Source organism: Acanthaster planci, linkage group LG04 (genome assembly GCF_054643075.1).
Source record: "Acanthaster planci isolate LZ-2023a linkage group LG04, COTS_SCS, whole genome shotgun sequence".
Lineage (NCBI taxonomy): Eukaryota > Metazoa > Echinodermata > Asteroidea > Valvatida > Acanthasteridae > Acanthaster > Acanthaster planci.
In genome coordinates, this window is record NC_141780.1 from 3,005,048 (window position 1) to 3,019,231 (window position 14,184).

General features: G+C 43.5%; 1 protein-coding gene across 4 annotated transcripts in view; it reads right to left on the reverse strand.

Moving 5' to 3' along the window:
* LOC110983673 (stabilin-2-like) overlaps positions 1-14,184 on the reverse strand; it is a 51,079-nt gene that overhangs the window by 27,989 nt on the left and 8,906 nt on the right. For 3 of the 4 annotated variants that reach the window (XM_022243111.2, XM_022243108.2, XM_022243110.2), the window contains exons 6-27: positions 13,275-13,475; positions 12,100-12,261; positions 11,462-11,614; positions 10,492-10,635; positions 10,218-10,280; positions 9,296-9,412; positions 8,541-8,594; positions 7,931-8,011; positions 7,476-7,631; positions 7,084-7,146; positions 6,034-6,135; positions 5,547-5,633; positions 4,615-4,723; positions 4,199-4,376; positions 3,527-3,620; positions 3,153-3,311; positions 2,708-2,806; positions 2,300-2,395; positions 1,926-1,973; positions 1,294-1,424; positions 648-768; positions 34-111 (exon numbers count right to left, since the gene is read on the reverse strand). In XM_022243111.2, coding sequence (XP_022098803.2) covers positions 34-111; positions 648-768; positions 1,294-1,424; positions 1,926-1,973; positions 2,300-2,395; positions 2,708-2,806; positions 3,153-3,311; positions 3,527-3,620; positions 4,199-4,376; positions 4,615-4,723; positions 5,547-5,633; positions 6,034-6,135; positions 7,084-7,146; positions 7,476-7,631; positions 7,931-8,011; positions 8,541-8,594; positions 9,296-9,412; positions 10,218-10,280; positions 10,492-10,635; positions 11,462-11,614; positions 12,100-12,261; positions 13,275-13,475 — 2,496 coding nt within the window. The remainder of the gene's footprint in view (positions 1-33; positions 112-647; positions 769-1,293; positions 1,425-1,925; positions 1,974-2,299; positions 2,396-2,707; positions 2,807-3,152; positions 3,312-3,526; positions 3,621-4,198; positions 4,377-4,614; positions 4,724-5,546; positions 5,634-6,033; positions 6,136-7,083; positions 7,147-7,475; positions 7,632-7,930; positions 8,012-8,540; positions 8,595-9,295; positions 9,413-10,217; positions 10,281-10,491; positions 10,636-11,461; positions 11,615-12,099; positions 12,262-13,274; positions 13,476-14,184) is intronic. The other variant, XM_022243109.2, reaches the window with a different exon arrangement.

The window sequence follows — 14,184 nt, forward strand, 5'->3', positions numbered from 1 at the left end:
GCATTAAGAAACTTTCCTATCAGCGGAACGTACCTCTCCGAGGATGTGGATAAGTCCATTTGTGGCAGGGATGTCCGACAACTGTACTGGTATATCATTCACACACAGCTGCTGAAGGAATATAAGAACCAAATAAAATAAATAAATCAAACAGAACCATAGATGTGTTCGATCAATATAGAGATTCTTCAATTACAGGCTTTTTGACGGTCAGTGTTCAATTTACAAAGATGTGCACGGAAATGCATATTTCGGCAATCTCTCAACATTCTGGGGTACATGAAATCTCCAATGCAAACACACAGATTTGAAAATGCAAGTGCCTCCACAGACGTGGGACGCTTCCTGAAATGCCTTTGCCCGTCATTTTACGTCACCTTACGTCACTCTGTACGTTGGAAGTTCAAGTTGAATGCTATCTGGTATACTCGCTGGCTCAAACGTTGGCAAGGGTTAAATTTTCAATGCCCCACAGTGAATGCATTGCTAAAAATTACAGAGACAATTTTTTCGTTGAAAAAACATAGAATTCGAAAACAACCTCGTAGAAACAATTTGACAATTTTTTTGTTGAAAAAACATAGAATTCGAAAACGACCTCGTAGAAACAATTTGAGAATAGGAAAAGTGCACCCCTGTCTACTCACGTGATCGCAGTCGTGGATCTGGATGCGATAGAACGGGAGGAGGGAGGGCATAAACTGGTCATCGTCGAAGGCCAGGCGGTACAGATCACGCTCACTGAAAGTGCCGTTCACAATGTGCATTCTGAAACAGCGGCCAAAGAATTTTAGAGAGAAAAGAATCGGATTGTGGCTCGTTCTAATTTGGAGAATGCGTGTAATCTGTCAATTTTAAAAGCACTTGTCAAATCTTTCCTTTCTGGACTGGCGTAGTGGATTCTTTGGATCCAGACCATAAGACCGTGCTGCGTAACTGTGGCTGACTGTAGAGGGAACCACGACCATGGAAGTGGTGACCACAAACAGCGGTGAGATATGGAAGCTAACGACTAGGCGAGCTACAATGTAGCCTAGTGGAACTGTTTCACACACACACGCAAGTGTGTATTTGCGTGCAACTGGGGACCCCCTAATGTTCCTCTTTTGTTTGTACTTTTAACTTTTTGAGACGACCACCCATATGTTATGTACACAGTTGTCAATCGTGGACCCTCTGTCAATCGGGGACCTTATTGTCCTCTATTGTTCAGGGTCCCCAATTGAATGCAGAAACTAACTCGTGCACACTGGAGAGGGAGATGGAAAGTGCTCAAGCAATTACAGTGCTTACTTGACGACTGATGCTGCATTGAGCTGGGACACTGCGCCGTGGGCCTGCTCGAAGAGCTGGAATGCCTCGTTGGTCGGAGGGAAGACGGTGAGACCAGGAGCAGTGGCCAGGAACTCCTCCATTTCTGCCAACTGACAAAATGCCAGGGAAATCCCTTATATCACTGCTGCATGTCAGTGACAATTGAAACAAAGTACAAAGTGCATTTCTCACTTGAGCAAAGTTTTGAAAAGTACTACTGTTTCTACGTGACCTTCCAATTACCATTCTAAGGACACTTCCAAGGCTATCACAGCTACACAGTCATGTGACTTGTCATAACTATGAACGAGAACAATGGTCATTTCTGAGAGAAGCCTTGATCTCCCAAATGTTTGAGTGCACAAGACATCATCCAAAGTTCCGAAAATGAAACAGAGTTGAAGTCTTAAAATATTTGAAGAACACTTTCTCCAAAATTGTTACTTTCAACATGAGCCCCCCCAAATGTTCACTGAAACAACACAGCAAAAGTAGCTTTCACGCTCTATAATGTCACATGTAATATATCTCAACCCTCCTCAGTGACACAAAATACGGTAATACTCGTCGGCAAATCATTTGATAGGGCACGGTGATCCACAGTTCTTTACCTGAATCAACTCATAAAATCTTCTTAAGCTGGGAGTTGTAGCGATTTCCTGAAAGGAAACAGCAGAAAAAAAATTGTGATCAAAAAACCAAAAATTGTTATGAAAAAGAAGAAATCCTTGCACACCTGCAGAGGTTCTGCATGGCAGCCATTTTTGTGGTAAGAGCTTTTGTTCCACAGGGATACACTTGAGAACACCTTTCGTACTACCCCTCTGCGACAAAAACAGTTACCGGAAACATGGCTGCCACGCAGAACCTCTATAAAGTATGGAGGCCTGACATCATTTGAACCAGAAGTATGGAGTATGCGCAGACGATGGCTCACTTCTGTGCTCTTTAAAAAATGGAATAGTGAAAGGAGAACCACACGTACCAGTGGAAGGCTCTGGTAACACAGCCAACCGTTCCCTCCATATCCATCTCTACACTGACAATCACTGGTACCTGGCCCCATTTGTACACACTCAGCCTAGTAATACCAGAAAGATTTAGAAGCATTGGAAGAATAATTACTGATATGAATGACAATACTGTAATCATCTTTTAAAAGTGTTTCCTCAAAGACTGCTTCCAATAGTTTGCCAATATTTAAGGATCATTTTCCCAGTTTTTTCCCCTTTTCTTCTCCCTTTTCTTCTACCTTTTAAATATTTTACTACCATTCAAAAAATTTTCCAACTTTCATAAAAACATCTCCCTTCCAATTCGTGAAGTCTTGCAATACATTTTGATTGATGGAAGAAGCTCAAAAAATCACTGGTACTGTTTAGAAGGACATTACCTGCTCATGGCAACCCCCGTTGGTCATCAGAAGGCAAGGGTTGATTGGCTCGCAGACTGTGCCATTGCCATAGTAACCAAGGTTACAATAGCACTGATTCTAAGTTGAAGATAAAAAAATTATAAATCTGTAATGGATCAATCTGAGTGGTTCTTCCTGACAGTCAGACTCAGTGTTATCTTATATTTACGACGGACGCATCAAGTTGCAAGCAGGGAACCGAACTGAACAATAGCCACAGGTGCATCTGAGGTGAGCAGGACTCAATCTGGCCAGGCCATCTAAGGGCCAAACTTCTGGGTAGGGTAACACCTCAACTGCAACATAGTTCATGGAGGGGGAGAGGAAAATTACAGGCCTGAAAGCCCAGGCATTTCCAGGTTTTTTCAGTGTGGAAGCCGCACCTCTAGTTTGAGTTTGCTACCAAGGATCAAAATCATCCTACCACTCCGGGACTGATGTAGGCACAGATGGCTCCCTCCCCACAACCTCCGTGATCAGGAGCCTGGCAGGGATCAATTGCATCGCACTCAAAGCCGTCACCGGCCCAGCCGTCATTGCAGGTGCAGGTGCTCGTGCCCGGGCCTGTGTAGGTGCAGATGGCCTGCAGGTGCAACAGGGGTATAGGAAAATGAAACCAACACTGGCCATTGGTAAGCCGCGTCCACCCTACTTGGCTACGGCTAGAAATACTACATGTGACTGTAGAAGCAGCCAAATCCACATCCAACAGATGAGCATGCTAACAAAAACCATACCTGAATATTTTCGACACAGCCATGTCAACAAAAATTCAAAACAGCTTTTTTTCTTGCTTACCTGGCGATGACAGCTTCCACGTTCGGCCAACCGGCATGGGTTAAGAGGCTCACAGTGCAGGCCGGATCCAGTATAGCCTGCCTGGCAAATACACCTTCATGGGTAGGAACACATCAAATCCAAATTTGTCAAGAAAATGCTATGTCTGAAGGTAAATCTGATCAGCATCAATATCGACAAAAAAAAAGATAGACTGAAGTGACAGGTTGCTGCAGACATGCATTAACAAATAAGCATGCGTTAATTAGTGTCTGGCACAGGCGCTTACATACCGAGCATCAGCACCGACACATTTCTGGGAAGTACCCCCCTCTCTCATTCAAAGCACGGAAACCGTTGAAGCTAATAAACTCAGGCTGCAACACGAGGTCTGTCCTGACCATTATTATAAGGTCTTTCCTTCACCAATAATCAAGCTCCTCCAAGATATCAGAATGGAAGAGAAAAGTCATTCTTTGCGAAGTAAAAATCATGAAGGTTTCCTGAAGACGAACAGAACACATTGTTTGAAATGTCCAGGCCTCCCTTGTGGCCGGCTCTTCTCAAAGCCAACATTTTTTCTCAAAAAAGAGATTGCTCTCATATTGTTCCTGCCAACAATATGTCTACATACACCAACCCACAATGCAAAGCGTCAAACAAGACTTAGACCTGCCTCTCTGAGAGAGCTACCTGATCTGAGAGCCTGAGGTATCGCAGGTGGCATTCTTGTGGCAGATGTGATCCTCGGGACCGCAGCCTTCAGCGGGAACGTTGCAATCCGTTCCGATGAAACCCAGGTCACAGCCTCCCTTGCAGTGGCCTGTACCCTGGGGCCCACCGTCGCACATGCCATGGACGCACGTACAGGCTGGAGATTGAGCAATTTAAGAACTTACTGTGCTGACTGCATAACGAGGAGGTGACTTACACTTCGATCAAACAGCCACTTTCGGGTTACAAAGTATTTTTTAGTAGACAAGGTCACTGAGTGATGTCTGCTATGACACCCTTTGGAGTGAACTTGTTCAAGCGATTTCATTACTTGCGTGCAAGTAAGTGGCCCGCTGGAGTGCAGAGGCCAAATTGGGAGGTAAAGACCGACTCACATTGATTACAGCTGGCGCCGAACATGTTTGGCCTGCAGAGCTCACAGGCGGTACCAGTGAAGTTTTCATCGCAGGTGCAAAGGCCAGTTCCTTGTATTAAGTCATCACACTACCATATAGACAACAAAGTGAAGTAAGAATATTCACAAACTCAATGGGTAATAAACAGTACAATATAGTGAATGTTTAGGGGTGCAGTGACAAATGTCGTGTTTCATTCCAGAAGGTGGAGCCAACTGGAATGGAACTTTCAATGTATGACCGAATGATAACATTCCTCTTCTGTTTAAAGGCCGGTTCATGCTTCAGCCGAATACGAAAGCGAGGCGAACACAAACATTTGATCTGACGTCACAAAGTCACACTTGTCTTCGCTTTCGCACGAAGTACAAACCAGCCTTTATGCAATGCCTAAATAAATCCTCCTCGTGCACGAGTCACTTTTCCCTTTTCTCAGCTTGGTGTAGAGGCAAAACATGACATTTCTATGTTCTGAGCCACGACTGAAATTTTGTCCGTTTATGTAACGAGCCACAACTGCTCCTCTCTGAAGCATGTGTGTATTAACACAACAGTCTAGGCCTGGGTGAAGTGCCGCGGCTGTGTGCAATGTGTGCGTGTAGTCCAACGGAATATTCAACGGGTTAATTTTAACAGTCGCACGGTTGAATGTACCAAATAAGTAAACTGCACACAATCAACAACCTACCAATGAGATGACAGGGATTGGTTCACCTGTTAGGTAATTTCAAATGTTTGATGGTGGTTGGAAAAGCCGGGCTGTTTTCAAATTCATGATGGCATTACGCACATGCACTGAAACCTATGTGAAAATACATTGAGCGGCCAATAAAACTCTATTCTTTCTACTACACTTTCAAATCTTTTCCTACCAAGTAATTCAAGATGTCTGACAAGATGGAAAAACTCACCTGGCCGTGCCCACTACAAGGAACAGCAAACCCACCAGGGCACTGTTGGCAATGCTCCCCATAAAATCCATCACAACACTCTGGCACCTGTCGGGCAAAAACAGCAAAAAATGCAACCTGGAACAAGCAAATAAGGTTTGGACATGACCGGTCAGGTGCACAACAGTCAGAATGGCAAAGGGAATTCGTGCACAAAGTACAGTTGTCATCACTCAACCATAAACCATGCATGATTTCGGCCCAGTCTGACCTTTAATACTGACCTGACCTGACCTGACCTAACCTGACCTGATCCAACCTGACCTGATCCAACCTGACCTGAGCTGACCTGACCTAACCTGACCTGATCCAACCTGACACGCCACAGCTTTTTGTTGTGGCACTGTCTTACTCCACATTGGCTTCGATTCTACACCCCCTCCTGACCTTGACACCGTTCTCTAATGACCTGACCTGACCCAACCCAGCCTGCCAACACATGACTTACCAACGTCGGCCACAAGCAGCTTATCTGGCATCCCAAGGTGACCATAGTTCCCCCTTCCCATTGCCTCTCCAGCAGGCACATCTGTGTCAGGGTATCACTGACCTAGAACATAAAAGACAGCAGTGCAAATACACTGGAGATCTTCTGGCACATTATTTCAAAAGTCCAATTATTTTTTAATAACAGTACGTTTTAGGAATGTGAGCTATAAAAGGAAACCTTATCACACCATTTGCACACACTGTCATTCCAGGTACCGATGCACCCATCGTTACCTTCAGGATGGATTTCAGAAGTAGACCTGGGTGGGAGAGGGGTGAGCAGGTTGGGAAGGTACGTACATGTGGATGACGGGGGATGCAACATTTTCAAATTAAACCTTCTGCGGACTATGGCAACATACAGTCATTTGCAAAAGTTTAGGACCACCCATACAAAATGCATTAACCTGAAGAAAACCAAACTTAAACCAATCAATCAAGGCAACTTGTGTAGTTTCAACGTGTGACCTTTAAGTATCTTGGTTAAACAACTATTTCCATGATTTGAAATGTTAACAGTCCAATATCTAGTAAGCCCTGCTTTATTTCTGATTACTTAGACTGGCGTTTTTTTAACCCATGCTGCCTTACAGACAAAATGTCATACAAGACCTGCCTTTGCAACAAATGTCATTCACATGCATACAGAGCAATATAGCACTAACTGATGTTATGTACCACTGTAAAAACATGTTGAATAATCATTCAATGGGACAATGTAAGGCAGACCCAGTGAGAGAAATACCAATTGATTTCAAGGTGGTCTTAACCTTTTGCAAATGACTGTACTATGTCAGAGGCCGTGTTTGGGTGGTCCGAACATAAATGGGCAGGTTGCAACTGTTTGATGTGAGTTCTTAACTTGTCACCCAAATGTCTTTAGAACAGAGAAGAAACACGTCTAGAATCCTTGCTGGTGCCAGTGAATTGAGACATGTAGTACGTGTGTGTTGTTTGGCAAACAGTGGTTCACGAGAGACAGTAACCAACAAACAGATGCACAACCTACCGGCACGCTTCCAACAGGGCAAGAAGCGCTCACCATTGTTTCATTACATTGGGTGCAGGGCCCCTGAAACAGACAAGAAGGCAAACCAGTGACTGGGGGAAAAAATATTCAAATGACAATCACTAGTTTTTACCTGAAGGGCCCTTGTGAAATTTTCACCGTACAACATGCGATCACGTGTTTGCAATGATCAGAGCACTTTCGGCCCTGCTTTCAACTTCCCGAGTGTGGTGTGTTCCGCAGTTAATAAATTACCATTCCCCCACTTTTATGGGGGACGAACACGAATGTTAGCATTCTCCTACCTCGAAAATTGTGCTGTCGGGGGGGGGAATGCAAATAGTGACAACTTTTAATTACAAGAAAAGGTACTTTTGCACTTTACACTGTACCCGTTCCGTGGATTGGTTCTGATTATCACATCGATGAGACATCAGCAGATCAATGTCTGAGGGAACAATCAGCCCGTCCATGCTGTGAATATAGCCGTCGCTGGCACCGATGTCAGAAAATGTCACATTTGTACCCCTATCCACGCTAATTAAGCCCTGGAAAAGCAGGATACAAGACACATGTCATCTTATAGTTATTTACGAACATTTTAACAATAACCTTCACATTGTCAGTGAAATGTTTAACCAAACAACCCTACACATGTAAAAATTCAGTACATTTATTCGTTCAAGAAACAGACTTGCAGTAGTATCCGTTGTTAGAATCCTACTCAAGTCAAAATTACTAACCAAAATTACTAAGTTACCTCTCCGTACTCAAGTTTGGACTTGCAGATGAAGTAAAGAAAAAACTTGTCCCTTTCTTTGTTGTGTTTAAGGTCCTCTGTACTCACATTGCGATGAATGAAAAAGTAAGTTGTTGCCCCATGCAAAGACGTCACCCCTCCTGTTGTAATCAGATCCTGCATGAGAAGCTGTGCATTGGAAGGCGGATAATAGGTTTTGGTTAAAATATCAGCAGTATGAAACAATTTTTCAACATGCTATGATGAGAAATATCATACATATAAAGAAAATAGTTATCATTTTTGTCTACAAGGCACTTTTTAATTTAAGCTCCAGACATGAGAAAGACTTTATGAGAAAGCCTCTACTGGCATAGTGCCCAGAGTTCATCTGACCCCTGTTATTACAAAAAATACATTTCATAGCGTGTTTTGCCTTTCACCGTCATAACTACTTATAAAACACCATGTGTTTTAATGTTGTTTGAGGCTTGTGAAAACAAAATTCACAGGCATACTCGGGGGAGACTTAAATCCAAACCTCCAGCCTACAAGTGCAGACGTTGCGCCACTTGACCACCAAGCTTGCCACGGTAATCCAGTAAAAGATATCAAAATGCGCTGATTGTTATCACCAAAGCTGCATCCTTCACTGGCCACGAGGTAATGTGTGGCTTTATAAGTTACAAAGGCACAGACGCTGAAACTGGCTACTTGCCATTGCACCCCGAACAACGTGATTCCGAAGCAACGCCCGCAAATTAGGTATTCCCTGGCCAAGATAAACAAGAAAAATTGAGAACAAGTGAGTTGACAAGCAGCAAGAGCAACTTTGACAACTACTTGCGTCAGAACACTTACAGAAACCACTTCATGCATGACACTTTGCATCTGTTATTTCTGTTAATACTCATGAAAACTTTGCCACAAGATGGCACAATGCTTGGACTCAAGGATATAATGCCAGAACCCTTCTTCAATCTTGCTGAAACCACAGGCAAATACTTGAGTTTCGTGAAGCGATAGTGGTAAGGCTGTGCATTCTTTTTTTCTTCTATGTCTTACGAAGTCTCCTGAAGTAGTGGGAAGCGTCAGGCCATGACAGGGCTAAGGTTACAGCTGCAAAGATTTTCACAATTTTGAAGGTTTCCCATTTCTTTTCAGAAAGTTCGTGTGCTGATGGGGCTTAACACAGAAACTACACTAAAATATCTCCAAAGGCAGATATTTGGCAGATGCTTAAAACTAAGACTGAGGCAGAGATGTGCATTGAGTCCACAGCAAGTCAAACTACAAGACGATCAAATGAAAACAACACTCTAGTCTGGTCATGAGTAACTGGGACTGAACGAAAACAAAGGAACGCCCTTTGTTACAGTTTGGTTTGGCAGCCTGACAGTTGTCTTGCGATTGGGTGACTTGCAATTAGCTTGTGAGCTCTCAACTGAACACTTCAATGGACTGAGGACCTACTCCTGGGGACGTGAGTCGAGTCAGCGCGCCATCGGGCAGCTGGTTGAAAGCCTTGTTCGCTGGAGCAAAAATTGTAACGGGTTCGCCTGGAGGGATGACAGTGCTGATGCCAACGCTCTGAAAAAAGGAGGGGCAGAAGTAGGGTCAAGTTTGTGACTGTCAAAAAGGCAGTGAAATAAGTGGTAGGACATGCAGATGCACTTACGACTTGATGTCGGTGACGAGTGAAATCAAACAAGGGGGGGGAAGCACTATGTTAAAAAGCAAACATAGGAGTGGTAAACTGTGTTCTTGAACCTGTTCATGCCGATGTGGGACTATTTCGTTTTGCTGTTTACAGTGCTGAAGGAAGCCTTGTCTCATTCGACTAAGGAGTAAGCACAGAAGTCCCAACTGCCAGAAATAGAGACCAAACACTTGGCACCCACGCCACAAAGTCAATGAGCACAAAAATTGGCTAAGCTCCAAAAGTATACTGCTTAGCAGAAAAAAACAGGTTACCAATCAGATTGCTATGAAAAGTGTGCAGCTGGAGACCGGCCCTCCACTCAGTTTTGCTTAGCACAGAGGTTAGCTGAGGAACAGGCTCTGCTCAGAAGTGCTAAAACCTCCATGTCTGCTTGTGCATCGAGGCCATGAAACATGCTTAAAGTCAGCATGATTTTTTTTATATTTGGCTACAGTTAGCACAACTTATCTGTACCAGCTAATTTGAAATTTGCCCGATTGTGAATGCAGCCTGAGTGAGATTGTTAGGCCCGCACTATAGAATCTGTCTAAACTATAGTTGGGCCCGTCTACACTGCAATGGGGACAAGGGTGTAGTTGAGACATAACAAATTTCACAGATGTTCTACTCAAAAGCCCCGTTATTTTGTCAATTTCATTGCCCCATTAAAAAAAAAACCTGAATTCAGCTCACCCTCAGAAGTGAATACAGCTGGCTGAACCTCCTTCTTGAGGCGAGAATAGAGGTGACTGAATCCTACACAAACCAACACATGAACAGTGCATTAAGGTTTGAAATACAGAATTCAATGGAGGGACGATGTACCTCAATCTCTCCTCAATCTTGTTAAAAACAGCACGATGTAGGAGATTAACAGGTGTTACAAATTATCTGGCCTGGATTTTACTTTGGGTCGTATTTTGCATTTGTTTTTGTTATTATTTGTGTTTGTTTAGCTGTCACTGACCATTCGGTTGTCTTCTACTGGGGCTGGCTCGTACAGTACCCTGTCTATGATGTGGATGACTCCATTCGCTGCAGGGATGTCTGTGTGGATAAGCCTTGCCCGATTATTACTACCAAAAAGTCTGTACCTCAGTGCGTCAAAATTCTGCCGAATGAAAAGAAAAAAAGCTCTCAAATCACACTGACAGAATACTTACTGAGGTGAAACGTTAAGCTGAAATGAATGCCGTTTTGTGAAAGAACAGATTTTTAAAAAATGGCCGTTTTCCAAAGAGTAGTTAGTTCTAAAGAGCTTTGAATTACAATGGCTGTTGTTTGCTTTGATGTTTTGTTTTCCTTTTTTGACGAGGGTTAGGTGAGTTGCCCTCACATCAAAAAGATTCAACAGAGGTCCAGTTTTGATATCTCACTGAATTTCAAGCTTGTTGGACAAGGAAAAAACTCGGGACTATGCAATAGGACTTTTTTGTCAAAAGCGGCAACTTCCAAAACTCAGTTATGCAATTGGGACCCCTCTAACACCTCACAAGACCACCACAAGATGTCCAGATTGAATCCGAATCACAAGCTATTCAAATGAACTGCAACCATCATATTCCTTTGTCACTGGTCTCGTGTGTGGTCGAGTGATAGTCTCCACAACAACCTTGAAACTGGTAGGACTCGTGTTTGAGGGGAAGGTGAGTATTTTGAGGGGAAGGTGAGTATTTTGAGGGGAAGGTGAGTATTTTGAGGGGAAGGTGAGTATTTTGAGGGGAAGGTGAGTATTTTGAGGGGAAGGTGAGTATTTTGAGGGGAAGGTGAGTATTTTGAGGGGAAGGTGAGTATTTTGAGGGGAAGGTGAGGATTTTGAGGGGAAGGTGAGTATTTTGAGGGGAAGGTGAGTATTTTGAGGAGAAGGTGAGTATTTTGAGGGGAAGGTGAGTATTTTAAGGGGAAGGTGAGTATTTTATATATTTGTAGGTAGATACACTGTCTTTGTGGTCGACTTCGGCCAGGATGCCAGCCAGGGTGTGAATGGGCTGCGTCGAGTTCAGCGTGTACGCATCCAAGAGGTTGGGTATGGTGTGCAGCTTCATCAGGTAGCGGCCAAAGTCGACATCTCGGAAAGCTCTGTCATTGAGCTGGAATGGAGCAAGACATAACAGAAATACCTGGCATTGACTAAATTCAAGATGGTGCAAAGTGGGTTTATAAACTGAACCTGTGCCTTGTGGTCAACGCATCTGAGCTCTGCGACCTTTACCCACAAGTGTGATTTTTATCCCAGGACAACAGGAGCATTTTAAATGCACAGAATGCACCTGGCATACTGGGCAATTAATTAACACAGTTAAGTAAACGTAAGAATAACTTAAGCATACGCTTTTAAAAGTTCACTTTTGAAAATCTGGCACCAGCAAGAAGCTGTGTATCAAGTGGTCCAAACTCATCCAAAGTACAAGCATAGTCAACTATGGACAATTATAGTACATCCTTCAATGTTCTATTCACAATTTATCACCAAAACACTTCTCTGGTTATTTCAGTATGGTTCTGAGAATGTGTGTATTAACAAATATTTACTGGATTCTCCAAAAAAAAAAGTTTGAAATCTGTCAGAGCTCACTTCATAGTCCAGTTCCTGGAAGGCCTGCTCGGTGGGAACAAAGACCGTGTACAGCCCCTCGCCACTCAGCAGATAACCCATGGCTAGATCAAACATGTTGATTGCTGTAGTCAACGAGCCTTGCAGAGTCCCCGTGGGGTCACTGTTGAGATCACGAAGCACCTGTTTGGAGGGGGGAAGATTCGGCTTTAGCTTGAACAAAAATAACCGCGAGCCATTACGATGGCAGTGTCGTACTGGAGCCCATCACAAATCCCAGCAAGTCCATCCAAAGTCGTTCAGTCTAATATTACCAAGTCATATGCTACTCTAATAAAACATTTCTTTGTCACTCTTCGCCCTGCTGCTTATGACTAGTTCTGTGAAAGGAAGTCTGAAAGAATTTCAGATGAGCTTGACCACAACACAGGAGGAGAGTTTCACAGGTACATTCATTATGATTCATCTGGTGAACTCTCATGCCATAGAGATGATATGTGTACAAGTACCATAGACTAGCTGCGAGCCGACCCCTCCCTTACACTGAGATATGTGCTGTTACTGACGGCCAACAAGGTGAACAACCTCTATGGGCTCGTCACCAATACTGGAGGAGGCTAGTCCAACCAGTGTTAAGGTCAGTTCATACTTTGCATTGCAAATTTGTCAACGTTGAACACATTTCAACTCGAGCGAAGTTTTGCTGCGAAGTTTTCATGATGTCAAATTTGCCTGGCTTTTGCATTCGCCTGAAGTATGAACTGGCCTTAAATTATTGTCAATACTCAAAGATTACTCGAAGCTTTTGGTCTAATTTGATTCTTGCTGAGCAGCTAAAAAGGCCTCTCTGAACATCCTTGGGTGTTCCCTAAATCTTGACTTCAACTTTACCAAATTTTGTCTCCAAGGGAAGACCCCCCTCCAAACTCCACACAGGTCCATTCTCTAACGTATACGAGAATTCACTAATGTATACAAACACTCTATTGTCTAATGTTTGAAGGATTGTCATTTGCATTCCACAGTAAACATTTGTAAGCGATTTTTCAGCTCGAGATAGGGCCAAGGACAGAGGCAAAAGTGAGGTATGTAAAAAGCCATTTGACCTCGGCGTCATCGCCAGTCCATTCATTTGTGTAAAAAAACCCATACACAAAGTGACAGATTTCTCCAGTGCTGTGACAATGTTTTCCTACCTGCATGATACTACCATAGCAAGCCTCACCATCACCACGGAACCCTTCCAGGCATGCGCATTTTACATGGCCTTCGACCGTCATGGTGCAGACGGAGTGGGGCGGGCACTGGGGGGCGTCGGGACCCCTGCATACATCAATCCGACTACAACCGAGGGGGAAGACGTAGTTCTCATAACCCTCCTCACACTCACAGTGATACTGGTCAAAAAAGGACAAAGAAGTCGAATCACACACAAGTGGGGCGTGCATGGACAACAAACAAGTCTCATACAGTCTTAGTGACCGTCTTGACAATGACTGTTGGATCACCAACACATGGTGATTACAGCAGATAACAAAACATGGCAAAATTTAATCAAACTACCAATAACGTGGATTCAATTTGTTAACGCTCGCGCCGTTAACTAAAAATTCATGGGACCAGGACTATTCTTCTTTCTCGGTCAGACAGGCTTTTCACAGCAGAACGCTAATGATAACGCTTTCCCCCATACTGATTACTATTTCAACCCGAGTGTTTAACACGCGCACTCACAATAGATGAAAATATAAATACAAACTGAACGCAAGTAAGGTCAGACAAAAAAAACATGCATTTCTGAAAATCTGGAGGTTTCAGGCAGAATGAGGCATAAGATAAGTGGTGAGGTCTGACATTAAAAGGAGAGGAAGAAAACGTCTGTAAAATATTTATTGAAGCTGAAACTGTAGCTGGCTTTGTAAATGCCTGCAACATAAATGAAGCCAACTTACAGCATTTCACATCCACTTCATAAAAAGGATAATTTTCAAGCACGCGAACACATCTTTCTTGAAGAGGAATATGTACCACTTATGCCCACTAAGTGTACCTCAAGGCAACGGAATGATTAAAATGGGCCAATCTGTAGGAATTGAACCAAGACCC